This window comes from Choloepus didactylus, chromosome 20, assembly GCF_015220235.1.
Source record: "Choloepus didactylus isolate mChoDid1 chromosome 20, mChoDid1.pri, whole genome shotgun sequence".
NCBI classification, from domain to species: Eukaryota; Metazoa; Chordata; class Mammalia; order Pilosa; family Megalonychidae; genus Choloepus; species Choloepus didactylus.
In genome coordinates, this window is record NC_051326.1 from 27,820,870 (window position 1) to 27,846,014 (window position 25,145).

Genomic DNA, 25,145 nt, shown 5'->3' on the forward strand with positions numbered 1-25,145 from the left:
CCATTAGAAAACAAAACCAAAGACAAAAACGACTCCCTGCTTCCATTCTCAGCCTCGGTGGCCATCAGCTGATATTTTGCTCAGTCCCAATTCAGGTCAGGAACCGCTCAGGTGAAAAGGTCTACCAAGAAAATACAGCCTTACCTGCTAGGCCGTCACCGAGGATGTGAGTGCCGTGAAACTTGGCAACCACCTGACCCCACCCCTGTACATAAGAAAGCTGGGGCCCAGAAAGCTTGTGTAAGGTCACCGGCTGCCTGATGAGAGAATCCAGGCCCCCCGATGGACAGCTGACCACTCCTTCCATTTTATCAAACCAGTTCAGAGCATGCAGATGCCCTCAGTGTGGGACGAACGGTGACCCCGATTCTTGCTCTTCTAGCCCCTCACTCCCTGAGGTGGCCTCTATCTCGGCCCCCAGGCTGGACAGCTGGAGCCAGGCTCTCGCCCTGCACAGGACCCTCCACGTGGGCTGCCTGACCCGATGGCGCGGCTTTGGGTAAAGCTGACAGGGTGCTCACCCTTTCTCCCCACTGCCATCCATGGCCTGCCCCATTCACTTCCGTCCATCCCTTCCAGGAGCCCCGAGGGTGCACAGGGCGATGGCAGCCTGCAACAAAGGCCAGTACAGCCCACGGAAGACCTCTCTGGATGGCAGGTGAGTAGCTACTTTGTGGTGCCATCTTCTTACTTCTCAACCTCCCTTCCCAAATAGTCGTTCATCCAACAGGCGCTTATTGAGCAACTGTTGCATGCTTATTACAGGTCCTGGACCAGACAGGAAGGAGACACTTTAGAATAGGAATGGTCCCTTCCCTGAAAGAATTCTCAGAACGGTGAAGGAGAGAGATGCCCAATTATAGAGCAGTGTGATTGGTATTAGTAGGGCAGCATAGAGAAAGGACAGAGAGCTCAGACTTGAGGGGTGTTCATGGAAGGCTTCCTGGAGGAAGTGATGTCTAGGCTGACATAAAGGATCAATAAGCATTATCCAGGTGACAGGGTTGGGAGGGGGACAGTGTTCAGTCTGGGGGGACTGCTGTGTAAAGGCCTGGGGAGTCCCATCTCCTTGAGATGGAGTAGTACCACCCCCCACCCCCCATCTCCCTGAATCCCCTAAGCTAGGAGGCTAAGAGACTCCAGGCTTTCCAAATGTGGCTCCTTCACCCTGCCAGGGCTGTGCATCTTGACATGCCTCTGGGTTTGCTCATGGCTGGTTCTGAACTTTGCCCCACGTACAGGGTTGCAAAGCCACATGCGTCAGGCTCTGCACACTGCTGGGGAGGGGGCCGGAGCAGCTGCCACAGACAGGCCCGCGGATTTGGGACTGCTCTGGCTGCTCGGAGGCGCTAGTGTCCAGGGAGAGGGGTGGAATGGAGAGAGGTTAGTGGCTTGCAAATAGTTAAAGGGGTAAAGCTGCCTGTGAAGCAGACAGAATGGGCAGGTTGGCGGCAGGGGGTCAGAGGGGTCTGCTTCTCCTGGGCGAGCACTAAACAGTATGGGGAGGGGCGTTTGGAGCCCCAGAAAGAGCCTGGTGGACTGGCCAGGAGCCTGCGGTGCACCTTCCTGAGGGCTGCGTGTAGTTCAGAAGAAACAGAATGGAGAGAGCTCCCCAGACTCAGCCTCCTGCTCGTGGCAGACAGCTGTTCGGGGTAACAGCAACTGCCTGACATCCTGGAGGAGGGCGGTTATGGGGCTGGCTGGCTAGGGTGCCTTTTGGGGACAAGTTCAAAGGGTGTATGTCACTGGGGAAGGGTGAAATAACAAGAGGGCTTTAGAGAGGGAAGAGATTTTGGGGTGGGGAAGGAGACTCTGACCCGGAACCTGCCTCCAAGCAGCCAGGAACTCCTCGGGCCTGGCATTGTCCCGGGGTAAGGAAGCCAGAACAGGTGGCCTGGTGGTGCCCAGGCCCCCGAAAGGCGGGGCTAGGGAGCCCAGCTAGCCAGTGATGCAGAAAATAAACACGCCTCAGAATCACAGCAGTGGTTTCCAAGCTGCAGCAAACGGGCAGGTGATGGAGACAGGGATGGAGGGTGGGTAACAGAAAGGGGGGGGGAGGTAGAGACAGAAAGAGGCCAGGAGCCTTTCTGGAAAACCTCCCACCCAGGTGTGACATGAGAAGCAACCTGGAGCAAAGAAAATGGCCTCCACCCAAGGCTGGAGTGGGAAGGGGGCTGTGGGCAAGGGACAGTGGGGAGCTGCCTGTGCTATGGAGAGACTCTTCCGCTGAGCACAGAGAGCTAAGGTGAGATGGACATGGAATGGGGAGCTGACAATTCCTTGCTTGCTGGGGAAGGAAATCTGCCTCGTGGAATGGCCCTGTTTTCCTGGATTCTGGCATTGGAGGGCTGGGCAGACATGGAGCAAACATGGCAGTCAGATCCTTGGCCCAGGAGCTAGGGTCCTGAGGCTGTCTTAAATAGCAGAAGAGGGTTGAGTTGATGACCAGGGGACAGGCCTAGAGAAGCTGGGTCAGGGAGAGGGCCAGGCATCAGCCGCAACTGGGACACAGGCTGAGGGCTGGAGTTTGGTGCTTCGCCTGTACCTCATGTTGAGAATCTTCCATTACCCTGGTGCTGGGGGGAAACCTCAGAGCTGGTGCTTGGAGATCGGGGTTACTGAGCTGGGTGTGAGGAGCCACTGGAGGTCCTCCAGGGCTGGCCTGAGGGAGAGGCCCAGTCTGTGGAGGTCCTAAGATAGCCTGGGAGTGGAATGTGGATGGCACGGTTTGATAGTAATAAAGAGCCTGAGGAGGGCGGGGGGTGGACAGTGGTTTCTGAGGAGGGTGCGGGAGACTTCAAGTAGCTGTGGTAACAGGGGAGGACTGTGTGGGGGGTCTGGCTGGGAATGCCTGAGAGATGAGGTGATGGGAAGGATGTTGGTTTGGAAAAAAGCTGAAAGAGGATGCTGTGAGCAGAAAGAAGAGCTGGGAATCAAGGTAGCCTCCTCCAGCAGAGGACTTTCAGTTCACTGAAAGTGAGCCAGGTGTGCAACTTCATTTTGCACCTGCATTTGGCCCAAGACACGCCCCACCCCATCCCTACACCTTCAAGGCCTGCCTCCAAGCGTGGAACCTCACTGTCTAGCTGCACAGTGAGGTTCCCAGCTGGGCTGGCCTTTCCCCAAAGAGGCAAAGGGCTTTGGCTCCAGAGCTACGAGCTCAGTGGCCACACACACCCCTTACCAGCTCCCAACATGACTTTGGGCGGGCACTGACTGGGGTTGTGTGTGCTGCTGGAATGTGTGGCCGGAACGACAGGCATCTCTCTGGAGCTGGGCGGTGGGGATGGGGGAGGGGAACAGGGTGTTGGTGGGAGAGACCCTGGCTGCCTGTGTACCAATGCAGAGATCTCATACTGGGCTTTTCTTTGGTGCAGTGACTCTCTGGCACACAGAGGACGGGGTGAGGCTCTTCAATGCCAAACATGTGGGAAAGGAACGCATCTGTGCCATGGTTTAGTTTCTTTCCTAAAGATGTATTCAAACCAATACTTTTGTTTGATGGATGTGTGAAGTCCTAACCTGATGTGTGAAGTAAGTAGCACCTTCAGTTATCTTTAGCCTCTTCTCCAGCTCTTTGCAGACTCAGAAGGTGGTGGGGGAAACATTCGTAAACAATAAAGCACTAATTATGTTGACCAGGCCAGAGAGTGGGTTTTTTATGAATACCTTGATGGTCAATTTCCAAATTATATGCATTAGTAGATGGGAAACCATGGTCAGACAAACAAGACAAAATTCATTTGATATTTGTCTTTGGAGTTAATTTTTGATTTTTTCTTCCTAAGCATATTCTGCTTAAGCCAATATTAAAGTTGATTTGCATTCTCAGAGCACAAGTTGGATGTGCAATGGAGAGGGTTAAGTGTAAGGCATGCCAGTTCCGGCTTTAAAAATTGTCCAAAGGTAAACCACAAGCTAGTTATAATCAATCTGAGCTGACTACTATGATGAAGACATTATAATCAAGATCATCATCATAAAACCAGCCTTGAATATGGGAACTTTTTGAGGTCCACTCATATTACATTTTATCCCCTAGAAGTCTTTATTTTACAAAGGGGCAAATTGAGACAGGGTACCCAAAGGAATCCTGGGCATGGTGCGTATGGCTAGTGTCTTGGTGGCATTTCCTTGAGAGGCCAGAGACGCTGGGGAACTCCAGGGGGCAACAGGATAGGGGTGGGATGCAGGTGGCAGCAGCCGAAGAAGGGGTAGGGGGAGAACCCCTCCTAGAAGGGAGAAAAAAGATGGTACTGGATCGGGCCCACCCAGAAATGAATAAGGGGAATGGCAGTCGGGTGAACAGGATGCGGTTGCCGGGGTCACACAGGGAGGGAGGCCCTCAAGTTCCAGGAAAACTCCCAAGTCGGCAGAGGGGTTGAATGGAAAGGCTCTTTCTTGTTCCCCAGTGGGCAGGGGGTGGAGGCCTGGGTTTAATGGGAAAGACGAGGAAAAACCCCCCGCGCTCCCCACCCCTAATTCACATCCCTTCCAGGGAGGATTAGGATGCCTTTCAGAGTTCCTTCTCAGCCTCCCAGAGGAAAGGAGAAGCTCCTGCGGGGGTCCAGTGCAATTCTGCGCCCCGCCAGGTAGAGGGACGCGAGCCATCACAGAGCAGCAAGCCCAGACGCTTTCCCGGGCGTTCGCGGGGAGGGGGATGGGAGGGAGGGAGCGGCGGCCGCCGGGCGGGGCCAAGGGGCGGGTCGGCGGGGCGTCCAATCCCCTTCTTTCCCCGCCCCGTCTCCGCCCCCTCGACCCCTTTCCACTAATGGAGGGCCGCGGTGGGCGGTGCCTGTCCCAGCAAACGTTCTGGGTGCGATTTCCTCCCCCCTTTTTTCCTCCTTTTCTTTCTTTTTTTTTCTGTCTTTTTTGTGAATGAAAAAAGGAGGTCGCGAGCGGTCCCGGGTACTGCAGCGCGAGACGTCTTCGCGGCACTGCATTGGGAGAGGACCCGAGCGCGTAGCAGTCCCAGCCTCGCCCCTCTTCCACTCCTGCGCGCCGCCTCTGCCCTCGGCCGCGAGAGACCCAGCGGCGGCGGCGGCGCGGCCCAGCCGCCCGAGGTCTGACCCGCCGACGCGCAGCCCCGGGTCCGGCCCCCACGCCTCCATGACATTGGGCGCCGGGTGCGCGGGGAGATGCTGATACGGAAGAGGCAGTGGCTGCAGTGCAGAGCGCCCGGCTGCCCCCGGTCCGCCGCCCGGCCTGGGCTGCTCTGCCCGAGTTTCTGATCCACAGCGACCCGGGCCCGGAGGCTGGAGCAGCAGCGCGGCGGCGGCGGCCGCGTCCTAACTTGCACGCACGGAGCGACCCCCGACATTTCACTAAAATGAGCGTGCTTAGCAGGAAGAGATGTGTTCCTTACACTAGAGATTACCCCGTCACATGTAGTGGTGTAAGTAAATGATTAATGTCTGTCATGGCCGGGTTGCCAGCTGTCTCTGGAAAGGCGCCGCTTCGCCCTCCCCTCGCTCGCCCTGTGTGTGCCCCTTCCTACTTCCACTCGGTCCCTGCTGTTCCCTCGGCGGTAGCGGCCGCTGAGCCTAATCTTTTCCAGTTTTTTTTTTTTCCTAGGGGAAGGAAGATGACTCGATTGTCTTGGTGTGTCGTGCCTCTCCCCCTTCCTCTTTCCCCATTTTTTCATTTTTCATTTTTATTTTGTGTGTGTGCAGAGCAGTGTGTTTCCGTTAAAAACGAATGGAATTTGGGTGTTTGCTCCTGGTTCTAGAGGTGTTACTTTCAATCCAACCCCACTGCAGTCTGTGCAGCTGAGTTCTGGAAAACCCACTGGGGAAAATCTTCAGCATTGCCTGTCGATGTTTCCACGTTTTAGGTTTGAGAAGGCTTGACCTGTGTTTAGGCTTGCATTTTTGTTAATATGACCGTCTAAGATCCCTCTGGACCTTGCTTTCCCTTGGAGCTGCACTGGATTCATCTCTCCACTTCCCCCCTATTACAATGTTGGTGACCCCAGTGGGAGTCTTTTAATTTGGAGTCCATCCCTCTCTTGGCTCTTTCCCCCCTGATTCTCCCTTCCCATCCATCTTCCTTGATTTTTACCTTCATTTTCAGCATTTTCCTCTCTTTCACATTTTTTTAAGATGCAGGATGTGGAATATTGGTTGCTAGGAGACAAGCCAGGCTCCCAGGGAGATTCTGTAGTTTCCTTGACAACCAGACTAGGGCAGCCACAGATGAACAAGCCTCCTATCAGCTGTGGGAGGGAAACGGGGGCTTTTCTGGGCTCTGCTAAGAGTGTGGGGGGTGGCCTGGGGGTGGGAATGGGGACCCAGGAAGGTTGAAGCTAATCTGAACACACCTTGGGTTTTGGCCTGGACTGAGTACAAAGAGCTGGGAAAGCTGGGTGGGGGCAGGAGGCTTGTTTTGGGGAGTGGGGGAAAGGGAACAAAGATTGTGGGGCAGGGGGAAGCATAGCAGTGACTCTGGGATCAGGGGGACAAAGAAGGGATAGTTTGTGGAGGTTAGTCAGGAAGCTTAGAAGAAATGGGGATGAGGCTGCCGACGGTGAGGAAAAGTCTAGTCATGGAAGGCGGGAGTGCCAGAGGGAGAAGGGAAGCTGAGAAGAATCCCGAGTGAGTTGTAGCGTCATAGATGAGCAATTATACAGTCAAGTAGCAATATTCTAGAGCAAAGATAGATTATATTCCTGTTGGCATGCTGTCTCCTGTACAAGGTCCTCATTTCAAATGGGCCCGATTAGACTAAGAGTTCTGCTGGCTTAATTGGGCCACTCTGTATCTTAAAGAGAGATATAATTACACATATAGATATGTAATCTAGTATTATATAATACTTGCATTACATAAGAAGACAAATACCTACTTTCAGCCCAGGCTGTCTTGGCCCCAAATTAACCAATGTTCAGGAGACTTTCTTCCAAAGCTCTCATCTCATACCCTTTTTCCAGAAGGGGAGACCGATGCCCAGAAAAGTGAATTAATTTGCTGTTTTCTAGATATGACAATGACAATGAAGTTTGCCAGGCAAGCAATTGGCACGTGGGTGGAATGGGTGAGAATGATAAAAATGGGGAAGAAGTCAAGGGACAAGGAGGGGAAGGCTGAAGGGGCAGCGGTGGAGGATGAGAGGGATGGACAATCCGGTGAGTCTGGCGTTTAAGCTCACAGCCCAGTAGTTGTTGCTCTCCCACTTGTTGGCCCGCTGTCCTTTACTTCACCCTAGGGGGCATAAGGTGCGTATGAGTGTTTTTTTCATAAAGCAGCTAAATGGGTCGGCACTGCTGCTGGTGTCCTGGTGAGGATGACTCGATATCATCTTTGATATCGAGATGCTCCTGGAGTTAAGAATTGATGCCCCCTCCTCTTTGCTCCTCATTCCTTGCTTCTGCTTACAGACCTACATGCCCCTGCAATCTAAAAGTTCTCAACTGTACATATTTGTATTTGGGAGTTTATATGTTTTGTTTCTTACTTGGTAACACAGAAACCACAACCCAGATGATTCTCCCCAGTGCCAATGCCTCCCTTGGCTTCCTTACTCTAGACCCAGAACTGTCAAGGTGGGGTTCCTGGTTCTCAGATTAGGAGAGAGACCAGAGAAGAGCAAGATGGTGGCTAGAGTAGTGGTTGCCTGCTGGGGAAGGGTGAGGAGGGAGAGGAGTGCTGCAGACAATTGCTCTGGAGACTGGGGAGGGAACTGCCTGGAGACCCCTTGTTATTTAGGGTCCAGATCCTGTAAAATTCCAAGAAGGAGGAGGAGGTTTTCTCATCGAAAAGTCCTTGCCGCACTTTTTGCTTAGGTGGCTGAGATGCATCCAGTCGCGCAAATCCCGGTTGCCATTGTTACTTGGATATTTTGCTCCTGCATTCCTGCATGCTGGCATCCAGTTACAGCGAGCAGGCAGCCAGGCAGGAAGGGAGCCTCTGCTGCTAGGTGGTGGCTGGCTCTTGGGCTGGGCAGCTCAGCAGTGAGGGGGCCTGGGCAGCCTCCAGGGCTGCTCTGAGATCAGCCTTCCTTGGCCAAGGAAGGATTACTCCAGCTTGCTCCGGCCCGCAGACTACTTTATCGTGTACACAGGGAATGCGAGGCAGGGTAGGTCGATGACACTAGAGACCACCAGGTTTCCTGGGCATGCCTGCCCTTCCCCTACTCACTAGTCCTCCCCACCCCCAAACCTCCCAGGAAGGTGGGTGTCAACTGGGAGGCTGCCAGTGAGAGCCCCCTCAAGCGGAAAGCCTCCTGGTGACAGCTTTTTAAACACTGACATGACATTTTGGCTACAGAAGGGCCTTCTGTTTGTTCATCTGAGGCATCCCTCTCTATGGGTGGACAAGCCATTTCCCCTCTGTGCAGCACAGAAGGAAACTGAGGCAAGCGTTCACCCAGAAATTCAGGCCCAAGTGTCTGACCCCTGCTTGCTCCAGCAACCCCCTTATCCACATAGCCAATTAAGTGAGCATCCTCGCAGAAGTGCCAGCTGTCAGGGGGCTTCTAGCCGGAGAATCCTCCTCCCTGTGAACGTGAAGTGCAAAAAGGGGGCATATCTTGCTCTCCCTGAGGCTGGATGCAGGATTCTTGGAGGGCAGCCCCAGTTGAAGACCCACTGGCCGTGGAGTGTATTGTCACAAGTCACAAGCGCGTGCTTTACCCCTCACCCCCATCACAAAGCTGGTCCTGCAGCTGAGTAAGATGTGCAAACAACGTGACAGACCCAGAGGAGAGGAGGGGAGGCTCGCGGATGGTCAGGTGCACTCAGAAGCTCCTGAGCCCAGCGAGGCTGGGAAGAGGAAAAACTATCTGCGTCCAGAGGGCTGGGGTTGAAGCACCGGCCGAGGCAGGCTTGGTTTGGAAGTGCACCACCAAAGAGGTAGAGGGGAGTGGGTGGAGGCCAGGAGAGCTGTTGCCTAGCCTTGACAAGTCCATTAAATTTTAAAGTGGCCCTGCCCTCGGGCATGCTGGGAAGGGGTGGGGACCTGGCCCCAACTCTGCTTCTCTCAGCTGTTTGTTGTTCTGCTGCCACAGCCCTGCTGGGAGGAGGAGGAGTGGATTGATGAGTGAGCTTCCCGGGCAGATGCTCCTCTTTCTGGGAGAGCAGGTGCAGGCCCTGGGTGGGGTCTTCTGTGGATGCTCTCAGAGACCTCCCCTCATCTGGAAGCCCGAGTGGAGGATGGTGGGAAGAGGAGGCAGACAAGTGGAAATGTTCCTCTCCACCTGCATGGGGCACTTGTCTTCCCCGGGCTTCTGCTGCATGATTGCCCAGAAAGTTGCTCCCTTCTTTCTCCTCCTTTCAGCTCTCATGCTTGAAGAGTGGGCCACCCTGGCGGAGGAGAGCTGCCGGCCCTGGCCCGCGGGGTGCTGGCCCACGGAGGCGTCCTGACCCGTTCCCTCCTCTCCCTCAGGTCCCAATTAATGGATTCTGACATGGATTATGAAAGACCAAACGTAGAGACCATCAAGTGCGTTGTGGTCGGGGACAACGCCGTGGGCAAGACCAGGCTCATCTGTGCCCGGGCCTGCAATGCCACCCTCACGCAGTATCAGCTGCTCGCCACCCACGTGCCCACAGTTTGGGCCATCGACCAGTATCGGGTGTGCCAGGAGGTAAGGCCGCAGAGCCGGGGTCCGTGCCATGTGTCTGGACTTCTTCCCAAGACATAGCTGGGTGTGTCCAAATGGTGGGCTGGGCTGAGTTCACTGAAGACCCCCAGGGGTGGGTTAGGGGCAACTTGAAGAGGAAGGAGCCCCAGGAGAGAGGCCCGAGGTGAGCCTGCCCCATGGGGGAGGGGGGCTGTCTTTGACCGTTTGTGTTTTGCATGGCTGAGCTAGTGACTGGAACCAGAGCTTTGCCTGGGACATGACATCTTGAGCAATCACAGCCCTAAGTATTGGGGAGCACTGGGTGGCTGCGGTTCTGGATAGAGGGGAACTGCAAGTTGGAGGAAACCAGCTAAGACCAAAGGATCAGAGGCTCATAAACACAAGATTTGCAGGAGAAGCAGGGAGCAAGGCAGGCTGCTTATGGAGCCCTTCCACACAGAGAACCGCCTACACTGCTGTGGTGTCTTCTACTTTGCTTCTACCTAAAGGCTGCCCTTGTTATTGAATCTGCACAGATTTTACCAGGATAAAGCATGGGCAGGGCACAGAGCAAGACACAGCACTCTGTCCTTTCCCCCAGTGCTGCCTGGGACCCTCAGCGGTGGGCTGGCACCTACCCTGAGCTGACATGCAACCAGCCCCAAGAACTGTTGCCCTTGATTCCCACCCCCTCCCACCCGCCCACCCTGACAGGTGCTGGAACGCTCCCGAGACGTGGTAGATGACGTCAGTGTATCCCTGCGCCTCTGGGACACCTTTGGAGACCACCACAAGGACCGTCGCTTTGCTTATGGGAGGTAGGGAAGGCATCTGGCTGCCTGCAGGGAGCTAAGTGGGTAGGTTTTTCCTGCTTTCCCAAGTTGAGCAACTCTCTGAAACTGAACCTGGGAGGCCGGAGTGAAGCAAACAGCACCAGCAGAACCTCACGGGGGAGGCGGCCTGGGGCCCTGGAAGGAGCATGGGATCTGGAGTCAGGAGACCTGAGTTGCATCCCAGCTCTGCCACTTGTTAGCTGTGGGACTTGGAGCAGTTAGGGAGCTGCTCTGAGATGATTTTTCTCAGCTGTAGGTTGGTAAAAATGGTCATTTCTAACTTACAAGATGGCTGTGAGGTCACAATGAGAGTTTTTAAAAGCTCTAAACTACTATATATATATTAGAGAGTTTATTATGCTCTGTTTTGCATAGAATCGTGCAGGCAGATACAGAGGGCAGGTACGGGACCATCATGTGGAGGGTGGAGCAGGGTCTGCATGTGCTCCCTCATTCCAGGGAGCAGTAACCTTCTAGCTTTCTCTGCCCTTAACTTCACTCTCTTGCCCCCAGATCCGATGTGGTGGTTCTGTGCTTCTCCATTGCCAACCCCAATTCCCTGCACCATGTTAAGACCATGTGGTACCCAGAAATCAAGCACTTCTGCCCCCGAGCACCTGTCATCTTGGTGGGCTGCCAGCTTGACCTGCGCTATGCCGACCTGGAGGCTGTCAATAGGGCCAGGCGACCCTTGGCTAGGTAGGGGGTGCTGGTGCCGAGGGAGGGAAAAGGATGAAAACAGAGGGGGTGCTGAGTTACAAGGCTCCCTGCTCAGCCCTGAGGCAATCTCACTGAGCCTTACATCTCCCCCTCCATTTGGAGCTAGCTCAGGAGGGAGCCATCGAGGGTGCTCATCCATCTGTCCTTCCATCCATCCATCCATCCATCTATCTATTGCACACCTACTGTGTGGGCAATGCTGTGCTAAGCACCGTGAGGGAAGAGAGGAACGGGTGGTCTTTTATATGAGAAAGTCCGAAAATCTTGCTGGGAGACAGACTAAACGTGTTAACATGTCAAATACCAATGTGAAAGAATGCAAGCTGTTGCTTGTGAGATAGTTCATGCCACTGCTGCTTTGAGCTGGGGAGTCCACTGTGGCCTGGCATAGAGATGGAAGCAAAGGGGACTGGAGGTAGACCTTGAAGGAGTGGTGGGATTTGGCTAGACAGAGGAGAAAAGGCCAACGTGGTGGAAATGATCAAGGCAGGAGTAGGGGCCACGGAAACATCCTGAGCAGAATCTCTCAGCCTGGGGAAGGGCAGCAGGCTCCGGACAGCTGCCTCTCCCTGCCCCATGCCCTCCACCACCAACACAAGTTTGGTTTTTCTTTTTGAACCCACCAGACCCATCAAACCCAATGAGATCCTTCCCCCAGAGAAGGGCCGGGAGGTGGCCAAGGAACTGGGCATCCCCTACTATGAGACCAGTGTGGTAGCCCAGTTTGGCATCAAGGATGTCTTTGACAACGCCATCCGGGCCGCGCTCATCTCCCGCCGGCACCTGCAGTTCTGGAAGTCCCACCTCCGCAATGTGCAGCGGCCTCTGCTGCAGGCCCCCTTCCTGCCCCCAAAGCCACCGCCCCCCATCATCGTGGTGCCCGACCCCCCCTCCAGCAGTGAGGAGTGCCCCGCCCACCTCCTGGAGGACCCGCTCTGTGCGGACGTCATCTTGGTGCTGCAGGAGCGGGTGCGCATCTTTGCCCACAAGATCTACCTCTCCACCTCCTCCTCCAAGTTCTACGACCTGTTCCTCATGGACCTGTGTGAGGGGGAGTTCGGGGTCCCCTCTGGGCCTGGGGGCCCCCACCCAGAGGACCACCGGGGTCATCCTGATCAACACTACCACCATCACCACCACCACCACGGGCGGGACTTCCTGCTTCGAGCGGCCAGCTTTGACGTGTGTGAAAGCGTGGACGAGGGTGAGGGCTCTGGTCCTGCTGGACTCCGGGCCTCAACCAGTGATGGGATCTTACGGGGCAATGGAACAGGGTACCTACCAGGGAGGGGTCGAGTGCTCTCCTCCTGGAGCCGCGCTTTTGTGAGCATCCAGGAAGAGATGGCAGAAGATCCTCTGACCTACAAATCCCGGCTGATGGTGGTGGTAAAAATGGACAACTCCATCCAGCCGGGGCCCTTCCGGGCTGTTCTCAAGTACCTGTACACAGGGGAGCTGGATGAGAATGAGCGAGACCTCATGCACATCGCTCACATTGCCGAGCTGCTGGAGGTCTTTGACCTACGCATGATGGTGGCCAACATTCTCAACAACGAAGCCTTCATGAACCAGGAGATCACCAAGGCCTTCCATGTTCGCCGGACCAACCGGGTTAAGGAATGCTTGGCCAAAGGCACCTTCTCAGGTATGGAACGTGCTTAGAAAGAGCAGGCAGCCAGAAGGCAGCAGGGTTCTTTCTAAGTAATCTTTGGATGAGTTGGGGTTGGTCCAATTTGCATTCCAAGTCAGTCCTGGCTCCTGATGTCCTGAAGAGATGGATTATCTGCTCTTGAGATCTAGGCTTCCAGGACTGAGAGCTTGGTTGTGTAGTGTTCACATCTTCTGGGGAGAATGGCTACAGAAGGAAGGTGGGTTGTCGGGGCTCAGCGACAACCACTGGGGTTGGTTATCCCACATTCTTTCACCATATCCTCATGTGATGCCTCTTCTCTTCCTGAATAGATGTGACCTTCATCCTGGATGATGGGACTATCAGTGCCCACAAGCCCCTGTTGATTTCCAGCTGTGACTGGATGGCTGCCATGTTTGGAGGGCCATTTGTGGAGAGTTCCACCAGGGAGGTGAGGCTGAGGATGGGAATGGGTGGGAAGGAGAGAGAGATTCACACCCTTTGCATCTGAAGCATCCATCATTTAAGGGTGCTATCTTCAGAGCTGACTCTGTGCTAACCACATAATGATGGGCTCAAGAAAAGTTTATGACACAGTTCCTATATCCAAGGATTTTATAATATACCAGGAGAGGAAATTAGAGTAACATCTTAACATAAGAATACCACTTTTGTAGGTTGGAAAGCATTTTCAATACATTATCTCATTTAAGTCACACAACTATTCTTATATATATCATAGCATTCCCACTTTATGCATAAGGGAAGTGAGGCCCTGAGAAGTTAAGTGACTGGCCCAAAGTAGTGTAAGTAGAAGGTAGAGAGGTTAGGAGTTGAATGCAGGACTTCTCATTCCTTGACTCTTCACATTGTACCTTGCTGCCTCCTTGAACACATGGACACATGAAACAACTAGAAAAAATTCACCGTGTCCCAAGCTGACTCTGTCACCTTTCCCTTAATCAGTGTCCCTCCAGCTCACCTCCTCTCTCGCTGATACCTCTGCTTTCTCAGGCACCTAGACTGGAAACCTCGGAGTTCAACCAAATCATAGCACTTAAGAGTTGGAAGGGGCCCATCAATGTGTCCTTAGAAATATTTCTCTTTAGTTTACCATCTTCTCTGCATTCTCCCAGCCAAGCTGAGTAGCCCAGACTATGGCCCTTGGTGTTCTCCATCTTCGCTGAACTCCTGCTACCTTAATTGTCTAACACTCAGCCTTGTGGTTAATAAGGGACACTTTGTATAGCTGCTGAAATGCTCTAAGTGTTCACATCCAGTTTTCCCAACTGGTCTGTAATTTTTCTTTCTTTCTTTTTTTTTTTTGAGGGAAGAGACCAGGTCTTTTACTTTTGCCAAGTAACCCCTCAGTGCTGGTCTCTTAGTAAATGCTCACCAATTACATGAATGAAAAACTGAATTAAAAACAATGCAGCATAGTACCCTGTGATACAGAATATGAGTTTTTTTTTTTTTTTTTTTTTAGCAATAAGAAAAAATGTTAAAAAGAAAAATAACATGTCATACAATACAATATACTACTAAGGACAGCAAATAACACCACTACCAAGAATCCCATATTACTCCCCTATATCCCTTTCTCATATACATTTAGCAATGGCATATTGCCTTTGTTACATTTAATGGAGGTATATTACAATGTTACTGTTGACCATAGACTCCAGTTTGCTTTGATTATGTTTTTTCCTGAATACCATCCCTTTTTCAAATTTCTACATGGTTGACATTCATTTGCTTTCCCACATGCAAAAACATTTTTATATTTGTATATTTAGTAACAGTCATTGGCCACTCCAGTTTTTGCCACGTTATACAGTCCCAGTCTTTATCATCTATCGTTACCTCTGGTGTCATACATTCTCCTATCCCACCTCTTTCAGCTTTACTCACAGACATCTTTGTTCAGTGTACTTACAATACCGTGCTACCATCACACAGCATTATGCTATCTATTTCTGGATCTATGCGATCAATCCTAAACATTCTGTAGTCCTTCAGCATCAAATGGCTGATCTCTGCCCTCTTTCTATCTCCTGGTCGCCTGTTTGTCAGCTTTTAACTCCCAAAGTTTGTTCATTAATATCTGTTCATATTAGTGAGACCATACAGAATCTGTCCTTTTGTTTCTGGCTAACTTCACTCAACATAATGTCCTCAAGGTTCAGCCACATTATTACATGATCCATGTCTTTGTTCTGTCTTACAGCTGCACAGAATATGAGTTTTGTAAGATTTCCGGGAAGGAAGTATTTGCAGCTGAAGGATAGGTAGAGAGATTGAGATCTTTGTTTGAAGCAGGAGTAGGACTTGGTGATGCAAAGTATGGGACTGGGAACTCTCGGAAGCCCCAGGGACATGCAAGCCCTAGGCACTTCTCAGTGCCGTAGAAGCCAGTTTAAAAACTCTAGCGGATTCCCAGGGCAGCCTGGAGAGACTTGAAGCTGATGAGAAAGCAGTTTTGGTTGCAGCACTGCTCTAAAGAGATCCCAGAGGCCCAAAGCAAAAGCCTCAAGCAGCCAGAGAGAAGCCATCTGTGTTCACTACCCTAGTTTCACTTCTCCCTGCAGGCACCGGAGGGACCAGGGTGTGGGCTCAGGTGACTGAAAAGGACCCCTCCAAGCATCCTTGGCTTCAGATCAGGTTCGAAAAGATGTCAGTGAGAGTCCAGCTCCCTTTAAATGATATTAGAGCCCCGTTCACAGGTGCCATCAGCAGACTGTGCCTCAGCCAAGGTTGCTGGTCTTGGGGAAGGGCCTTTGGGGGTCCTCTGGGCAGGTATAGGAGCAGCTCTGGGAAGGCTGCCTGCCTGCGAGAGGCCTGGTGGGTGGGCCAGGGCCTTTTGAGTTTCTCCAAATTGGGTAATTGTTTCCTGAAGTGGGACCTCACTGTGCCCGGGCCTACTGCTTCCCCTCCCCAGGTGGTGTTCCCATACACAAGCAAGAGCTGCATGAGGGCAGTGCTGGAATACCTCTACACGGGCATGTTCACCTCCAGTCCTGACCTGGATGACATGAAGCTTATCATCCTCGCCAACCGCCTCTGCTTGCCACACTTGGTTGCCCTCACAGGTAACGACCAGAGCACCAGGGACCTCCCTGGGGGAGAAGTCAGGAAAATGCCAAGGAGTGATGATATGTTCTTTCACCTCACTCTTCTTAAGGGACAGACTTCTAGCACCAAGGGAATAAGTTTGCATAAAATGGAATATGTTGATGCATATGGAAGTTTTGGGTGAGGACGTATATGTCAAGGAATATGTGAGATGTTTGATGGGGTCATTTTACAGGCTCTCTCCAAAGGTTATTTCAGCCCAACAAAGTGGTCTCCATTAGACAGTAGTGCCTTATGTGCTTATCTGTGTGACTTCACTCGGGCAAGGTTACACGAACCAAAAAGGATAGAACACGATTTTGCATTTCTATCCACTTCTGCTGCTTTGCCTTCTCCTTCTTTTTCTTCTTCTCCTCCTTTTTCTTCCTCTTCCAGAAATAGAAGCAAACATTGTCATCACTTCTCATTCTTGGGAAGGATTGTGAGAACCAGAGCTCAGATTTTAGAGAGAGCCAATTCCAGAGCCCCACTGGTATGGAACAGGCCCTGCGGCCAGCGGGGGTCAGGGACTGGGTAAAGGCAGCCTGGGGCCCGAGATCCAGGCTTCTCTTGATGTTGGACTTGGTGATGGCATTGGCATTGGTGCTGATGTTTGTACCAGTGCTGGTGTCGATGTTAGACTTAGTGTTGTTGGGGAGGTCTGGGGACACAGAGGAGCAGGGCTCCCGACACTGAGCTGAGGTTCGGGAAGGGTCCTCAGAGGGGCTGGAGCTCTGGGCAAATTCTCACTACTGGGCTTCAGATCTGAGGGGAAGACAGCAATCCAGTGATGGGAAATGAGTTTTAAGGTCATAAGAAGAAAAAGCAGAAATCATGTATCAGAACGGGCATATGAAGAGCTGAGCCTGCAGAGGGGGCCCAGGGGCGGCACCTGGGGGCACAGAGGGCTTTAGGGCAAGGAGCAGGAGAGAGGCAGCTCTGACAGCAGGCCATCCATTGCCGTCATGAAAGATGGTGTGGTGTCCCCAGAGCACATAAAACTGTTCAAACTCTTGAACCCATAATTTCACTCTTGAAAGATTCTCTCCAAAGAAATGACCCAAAGCAAAAAATGTTTAAAGACGTTTCTGAAAGTTTGTTTCATCATGGCAGGCAGTTGGAAGCAAGTCAAATGGGCGCCACTGATGAAGCACACAGTTAATTTTCACAATGTAGCCATTAAAAGTGTTAAACTGCACTGAACTATGTAGGGTTAGAGAAAATAATGTTGAATGACGGGTCCATACACACTAGAAAATGGCAACAAAAGTGTGTTTATGTACCTGGTTAAGGATCAGAGGAAGATGCCAAATACTGTATAGTTGGTGAAGTTTTTCAGTTTTGTGAGCTCTTCTTTCTATGAAGTTACTGATTCAAACTTAAATATTTTCATCATTAATATAACAAATACATAAAACTACATGAAACAAATGCTCAGCTTAATGAACTATTATAAAGCAAAAACACCTTTCTAATCAGTACCCATATCAGGAGCTAGAACCCTGCCCTCCCCACCAGAAGCCCCCGCCTGCCCCCATCACAGATCTCCCCCCTCTGCCTAACTGCTCTACCTAGGACTCATTTTCATGGTGCTTCTCGTGGACTTACTTCCTTATTTTCCTTTATGGTTTTATCATTCAAGTGTGCATCTGTAAACAATATAGCATGGTTTTGTTTTTTTTACATGTCATTTAAGTCTCTATATGTACCTTCTCATTTAAAAAGAAAATTGCCCCCTTGGAGTTTGCATTTGTTGGGGAAAAAAAAAACAAAAACAAAAAACCACCCAGATCTTTTGTCCTGTAGAGGTTTCCACAATCTAGGCTTTGCTGATTACCCTTCTGTAACATTGTTCAACATATTCCGCTGCCTATATTTCCTGTAAATTGGTAGTTGCATCCAGGGGCTAGGTCAGATTCATATTCAATTTTTTTTTTTTTTTTTTTTTTTTGGTAAGACTAATTTATTGATTGTTTCTTTTCTTTATGAAGAGGCATGTATTGTCTGTTTTTCTTCCGGGGATGTTAGCAGCCATTGGGTATCATCTGCTGGATCCATTAATTCATTAGATATTGCAAAATGGTAATGTTCCAATTCAATCATTCCTTCTTCTTTTATTTGTGGGAATACTTCCAAAAAGAGAAACTTCTCACCTAGTTTGGTTATCCAAAGGTATGGTTTATATATATTATATGAATGCTGGCTGACTTCCTTTTATTTAACAGTTTTCAAGATAAAAAATTTGTTTTCCATCATCCTTTGAAGGTGACCAATTAGGTTTTTTAAAAAAGTGTTATTATGAACTCTTGGATTTAAATATACTTAATGGGTTTCAGGTAATTGCAGTTATCCTCATTGATGCTCAAATACTACACTCCATTTTTAACTAGTTGGAGTCTCTTCAAGTTGCCTCCTGAGGCTTTGATAAGTTTCTTGCTATCGGGAATGACAAGATGTTCTGTGCTCATCATGTATATTTCCTGCCTCAGACCTGGAGTCAATCATTTTTCCAAGAAGCTCTGGTTTCTTATAGTTGGAAATGGAAATGGCATTTCAAGACTATCATCTGAACACTGAGGGTAGTTGTGGCTATTGGGTTGGTTATTGTTTCTAAGCCTTTTCCATGGACAGAGTTGGGAAATATATTTATCTTTTTAGGGATAAAATACCTTGTGAATTTAAACTGATTCTTCCAATTAAAATTCAGGACTATGGGTGTTTACTTAACTTCAATATATATATTTTAAAGTACAATGGATGGTGAGCACAAAATTTGTTGCGAAATTTAAATTAATACAAATAACTAAATGTGCTCACAGTTCTAATTCATAGTTCTCAGCCTTTTTTCTGTTTTCAACAAAACTGAGGCTTAATGCCTTAAGACCCTCAGTATCAACGGCTGATTCCACTAGGGACTTTCACCTTAAGTATATCAGAATAATTGGTGGGACATATGTAGTTTGAAAAATCCCCTTGGATAACTCTAATATCCTTCTTCAACCCCCACTCTCAGGCCATTGAGAAAGTCTTGCTCTAATCCCAGTCTCCCCACTGGTGAGAACAAACGTAAATCGCTGGTAGCTTTCCCGGCCTGTTGGGACTTGCCCCGGGCCCTGATCTGTCTCTGCCCTGCAGCGAGACCCTGCTGGGATGTAAAAATGAGTGCGTATCCATTCACATGGTTCTTCAGCTGATTCCTGGCTATGTGTGTCACAGAGCAGTACACGGTGACTGGGCTGATGGAAGCAACCCAGATGATGGTGGACATTGATGGGGACGTCCTTGTGTTCCTGGAACTGGCTCAGGTATATTGGCAGGGAAAGGACTCCCAGCATTATCAGTTCCTGGCTCTGTCTGTCCATTGGCAGAGGATGGGGCGGGATGGGAGGTGGTGAGTGGAAGGTGGACCAGTAGTCAGACTTGGGTTCTGACAGCACCATCCTGACTGGGGAGTCCACCTCATCCCCCTAGTTCAGAAGCAGCTGGAGAACTCTGTGACATGCCAAGAGGGGAAGCTGACCATAGGAGGAAGGGACTGAGACTTTAGGCAACCATGGAGCAAGTGATGGAACATCTAGACTCAAGCGTAGACATGGCCGCTGCCCACCTGGAGTCAGTTAAGGCCGTCCACATAAAATTAACTGCTCTACCACATATTCTCAAGCAAGCAAGCAAGCAAAATATCCCTTACAATGTCAGAAATTTTTACCACTAGATTAGTTTATTAAGTTAAAGCATGGCTGACTAAAGGCTTGCAGACACACCCAGCAAGGTGAGCTCTCCATGCCTGGTTTTCAACACCTTAGTGTGGACTGTTTTGGATCCCTGACAGGGAGGAGAAGGAAGTCATCAGGGTAAGGTCTGAGGAGGGTGGACACAGCAGGAAGCCACCGTGTGGGGTAAAGGGTGTCCATGGTGTGAAGGCGGTGGATGTTACAGACACGGCAGAGGCAAGGTGATAGGGTGCTGGTAGCAGCGCCAAGGAACCGAAATCAACATGTCTTCTTCATAATTTTGTGTGTGGCTGCCTCTGGAAATGGGCTTTTTATGAATGCGGGGTCTTTGCCCACCCCACACCAAAGCTTCATCTCTGAAGACAACATAGGTGTCGGTGCAGGCTCCCCTTCCAGCGGGGGTGGGGGGAGTGGGGGCATGGGGAGGGTCTCAGTGCAGACACTCTTCTGTTCCGTCCCCAGTTCCACTGTGCATACCAGTTGGCCGACTGGTGCCTGCACCACATCTGCACCAACTACAACAACGTGTGCCGCAAGTTCCCCCGAGACATGAAGGCCATGTCCCCAGGTGAGGAGGACCTGAGCGTAGGCCCACAGCTCTGACTTGACCCCATGGGACCCAAGGGCTGCGCGGGATCCTAATCTGGCCCCGGGTGGGTGGGTTGCAGCCTGCGAAGGTGAAGCCAGCCAAGCCGAGAGGGACCGGGCAGAGCACTGGCTTGCAGGGCAGCAGGCCGAGTGGTAGGCAGGCTCGGCCACTAACCGCCTAAGGGACCTTGAACCACTCAGTCTACCTCTCTGGGCTTCTGTTTCTCAAGGTACGAAGAGGGTGTTGGATTAGAGTTGGTATTTTTTAGACTTTTTTGTCAGGACTCCACAGTAAGAAATACATTTGGTATTGCAACCTACTACACATTTGGAAAAAATGTCCATTTTTTTTTGATGCTGCTCATGATCCACTAAATTGACATCCATGGCTTGGGAAACAAGCTCTGCGGTCTCCTGCAGCTCTCTCTCTGCTTAAGTGTTTTCTCAGGAGCCAGAACCCAAAATGAACTGCACGGGTTCCAGGGAGAGATGCCACTGGCCTCCCCAGGGAGTCCGCCGCTCGGTGTCCTTGGGGGTCTTCACCTGTGCTGTCTGGGCTCCCTCTGCTCTGCTCTGACCCTCTTCCTTGCTGCCAGGTCACTGCAGGACCCCACCAGCTCTCCCACACCTCTTCTCTCTTCCATTTCACATTCGGTATAAGCCTTCTAGTGTTTTCTTTCTAAAGCACAGCTCCAATAATGTCACTCCTGTTTCCAAACCCTCCCATGGATCCCCACGCCTTCCGGAATAAGCACCTGCAGTCTGACCCCCAAGTCCCCTTGCAGCTGCCCACACCCCCTCCCCTTCAGAACCTTGGCTCTGGTCAGATAATTCTACGCTCACCCCCTAACCATGGCGAACACCTTCTTGCAGACACCTTTGTTCACCCTGTCTCCTTCACTTTCTGCCTGAAGCTGTTTTATTTGCACATACACATTAAGCCCCAGTTCAGATCTTACCTTAGTCTTTGAAGAAAAAATGCAGCCTTCCCCAGTGCCTTTCTGCAGTGCTGACTACCACTCACTGGGCATTTAACTTTCTTTAGTGAACTCTGAAGCTAGAGTGGAAGCTCCACGAAGGCCAGGTGTTGGTGTGTGTTAGTTGCTGGACCGAAGGCCTGGTGATGGTCCCATTGGCAGTGGGGTGGGTGTCAGGTGTCCCTTGGACATCCTCCGTGTCCCTGGGCCCGTCTCGCGCCTTCTCTCACCTGCCCTCTAACCAAGCCCTACTGCATTCTGCCCCAGAAAACCAGGAGTATTTTGAGAAGCACCGCTGGCCGCCAGTCTGGTACCTCAAAGAGGAGGATCACTATCAGCGAGCCAGGAAGGAGCGTGAGAAGGAGGATTATCTCCACCTGAAACGGCAGCCCAAGCGGCGATGGCTATTCTGGAATGGCCCTTCCTCTCCTTCCTCTTCTGCGGCCTCCTCGTCCTCCCCATCCTCATCCTCGGCTGTGGTCTGAGATGCCTCCACCCTCTTCTGACCCTGCTGCTGTTGTCCCCATCGGCCCTCGCCCCTCTGCTCTTCCGCATCGCCCCCTCCACCTCCAGAGACAAGGGGACCCACATAACCAGGCCCCAAAGGGCAGAGCTGTTCTCACCAGCCAACGTAGCTCAGCAAGAGAGGAGCCAGGCCCTGTGGATCAGGACAGGGGCTGCCTCCCGAGGTCCCTGATTCCACAGCAGGGCAGGAGACAACTGCTGGGAGGCATGGAGCGGGGAAAGAGCTAAGAGGGTGCTGGCATCCTATCATTGGGTTTGAGAACCCCAGAGTCAAAGGAACATCTTCCCAGCCCTAAGGCTCCAGGGCTTGTCTGTGTGTCTTGGTCTGTGCTATGGCTGGGGACACAGCACCCCCACCCCCAATGAGGAAAAGGGAGCAGGGAGGGTCCCGCCTCTGTTGGCCGTGTTTTTCCACCAATAGACTTGAGAGCCGCCAATGTTTTCTGGGCATTTCCACCTGGAACCTACTCAAGTCCTCACTGGAGAAGTCAGGGTAGAAATTAGCCTTTAGAGCCAAACTCAAGGCTTCTAGATGCTTAGTGCAGCTGCAAGATGTAAGGGCTGCCACCTTGCTGGCATCCCTCCCTGGGCTGTAGGCGACTGAGCCTGATAAACTGTGGGAAGGTGGTTCGGAGCTCCGGGCCTAGATGCAGCACCTCTGAGAGCAAAGAGAAACGCCTCCCGCCCACTTCCCTCACCCCCTGGCTTCCTCGAACCTCCCTCAGATTTGTAGATATGAACCAAAGGGAACAACTGGGATGGGGGAGGGAGAAGGAAGGGAGGGTATGGGAGGCTGTGCCCAGCAATCCCCAATGCTCCCCTGGGCCCCTGCCCTGCCTCTGGTTAGCGCTGCTTTTTGGGGGTGGGGCAAAGTTAGCAAAAAAAAAAAAAAAACCCCAAACAAAAATCACCACTAACAAAAACACTCTATCCTCTTTTCCCCTAAAGAATGAGAAACAGCAAAAGATCCTATATAACTTAGATTTTTATAAAGCCAAACAGAGGCCCCCATAATGATGAGACAAACAGTTGAGCTGTAGAATCAACTCCAGTGGCTTTCAGGAAAGAGACTGTCACCTTCCCTGAGACTGCCCCGGCCCTGCTGGGCTGGCTCCTGACATGCGGCTGATTAAGGCTTCTAGGGGTGGGGAGTGTCTCACCCAGGGCTGGAACACAGCGTTGGCCCCTTGCCTTAGCCACCTGGAGAAGGCATGGTGTATTCTCCACCTCGAGGGGTGTCCCCTTAGGATGTTTATCGTGTGAGGCTTGGGGTATTGGTCAAGGGTCAGGAGAAAGGCCCCGAGCTGGAGAATGGAGTCACCTGTGATGAAGGGTCATAGACAAATCCCTTCCTAGTGCTGGTTTGGGGAAAATGGTCAGAGAAAAGGAGAATTGGGCAGGAGCAAATGCAAGGACAATCCAGAGAAGATCAAGGATGAGTCTTGATGGCAGAAGATCACAACAGCGGCTTACTGCCCCAGCCGTGCAAAAGTTGGGCCACAACTGATCCCTTCTGTTTTCTATCCTGACCTGTCGCACCCCTAGCACCCTTTTTGGACTTCAAAGACCATGTCCCGCTAATGAGGGGCAGAGCCAGGGCAGCATGAGGACACAGCTCAGGGCTCCCGGAGTCACCTGGGCTCAGAACGATGCTTTAAGGGGAGTGACGGACTTTCCATCCCAGTGTCTGGCTGGGGCTCCACCCCCAGAATTCTGCCTTTAGGTAAAAGGTAGAGCAAACCCAGAAACAAAGGCAACCTGTGCAACGGTTTTGTGATATCAAGACCTAGAGATTTCAGGTTAAATCTTCCTTAACAGAGGGAGCAGCAGGTGGCAGGTGGAGCAGGTCTAAAGTGACTGAAGACCAGTGTTGCATGAGCCTGAGACCCCAAGGCTGTGGCTGCTTCTGCACTACAAGTCCTTCCCCAGGACCTGCTGCCCTCTGCTGGCCGGTCAGCCTCCCTGCAGGACGCCAGGAGCCCAGGTTCTTAGACTCCAGGGTAACAGGAGAGGCCAGTGGCAGGGCCAGGAAGGGACAGCCCCAGGGGAGAAGCACAGAGCGCCCCAGGGGTCGAGGGCAGTACCGTGTACCGCACCATCCATCAGGGAAGGGGCACAGAGGTGGCGGCACACCTGGGCTCGCAGTGTCCCAGGAAGTGCAGAGGAGAGGAAGAGCTGGGTCACAGAGAACAGGTTAGGGGCATAGATCTCCCAGGCACCTGCAGGGCCAAGCACTCAGGGTCCACCATGAGGAGGGAGGAAGGGCCACTGGGGGAGAGAAGGTGCAGGTTCTCGTGGAGTTGGAGGAAGCCCACGGGACCGTGGCCACAGAACCACCCCAGCAGCCAGGGCCAGCGAGCCCCTCAGGGACCCACTGCCCCTTCCCCAACAGCTCTGTCAGAGCCAACCCACACCGCACCAGAGCCCGGCAGCCCCAGGTGCCACCCAGAGAAACCACCCTCAGGGGCTCCGGGTGAGCCAGGCCAAGGCTGGTGTCTCCTGTCCCCGGAAGGGAAGGGCAGGCAGGAGGGGAGCAGGTGCTGAATTCCTGCCCCCGAGGAACCTGGTACCTGCAAGAAACCCACCCATGCAGGGCAGACCAGAGGGCATCCAGGGAGAGAGGAAGGAGTTCCAGAGCAAGAATGTACACCCCTGAACTTATGACATCTGAGTTGTTTCCAAAAGAGGATGGGAGCGTGGGGGAGGAAAAAAAAATCTTTTTATATAAGGTTTCATATTTAATTTGGTCATGAATTCATAAATACATAAGTATTTTGTACCTAATGGCCTTCCTTGTGTTGTTTGATATCACCAACAAATTCTTCAAAGAAGGGATCTTCCACTGGGGAGAAACATGAAAGGATTCTCCACCAGTAAAGAAATATCACATTCCAGGTACCATTTGGACTGGGCATGGAGCATAAAACAAGACACTTACATGCTCTCATGAAAACTTGCTTTCCGTGGAAAATATTCAACAAACAAATAATATGACAAACACTGCTAAGGCTAATATTAAGTGGGCAGTCAAGAAAAAGTCCCCTGAGAAAGGGATAAGTGTGCCAAAATACATGTTATTGGTCCCTCTAGAAGTTACCAGTTATCTAAACCTGATTGAGCTCAAGGTGCATATGAGAACAAGAACACAACCAGAGCAATCCTAGAGTGTTAGTGTCCCCCCCCCCGTTATTAATTCTTGTTTTTTGATTATTTACTCCTACCCAGGTAACCAATAGAAACAACCTAGAAAGGATATTTCCATAATTTTTTCTGTGGTCTTCTTATATAAAAATAGAAAGATGCACATCACATAGTGTTAAGCAACAGTCAATTAAATGTACACACAGCAGCATGGATGGATCTTAAAATATAATACTCTATAAAATAATTAATAAAAAGGAGATATTTATCTTAAATACATCCTAAATAAAATACCTGTATAAGTAATTTATATTATGATGGAATATTT

The 25,145-nt window shown here is 51.4% G+C and overlaps 1 protein-coding gene across 1 annotated transcript; it reads left to right on the top strand.

The window, feature by feature from the left end:
- The first annotated feature begins 9,390 nt into the window (after positions 1 to 9,390).
- On the top strand, positions 9,391 to 24,455 carry RHOBTB2 (Rho related BTB domain containing 2). The gene is made up of 9 exons (XM_037812857.1): positions 9,391 to 9,582; positions 10,273 to 10,376; positions 10,905 to 11,090; positions 11,738 to 12,756; positions 13,074 to 13,192; positions 15,680 to 15,830; positions 19,069 to 19,157; positions 20,049 to 20,154; positions 21,419 to 24,455. Exons 1-9 carry the CDS (start codon positions 9,391 to 9,393, stop codon positions 21,634 to 21,636), a joined length of 2,184 nt encoding a protein of 727 aa, XP_037668785.1. The 3' UTR covers positions 21,637 to 24,455.
- Positions 24,456 to 25,145: the final 690 nt, after the last annotated feature.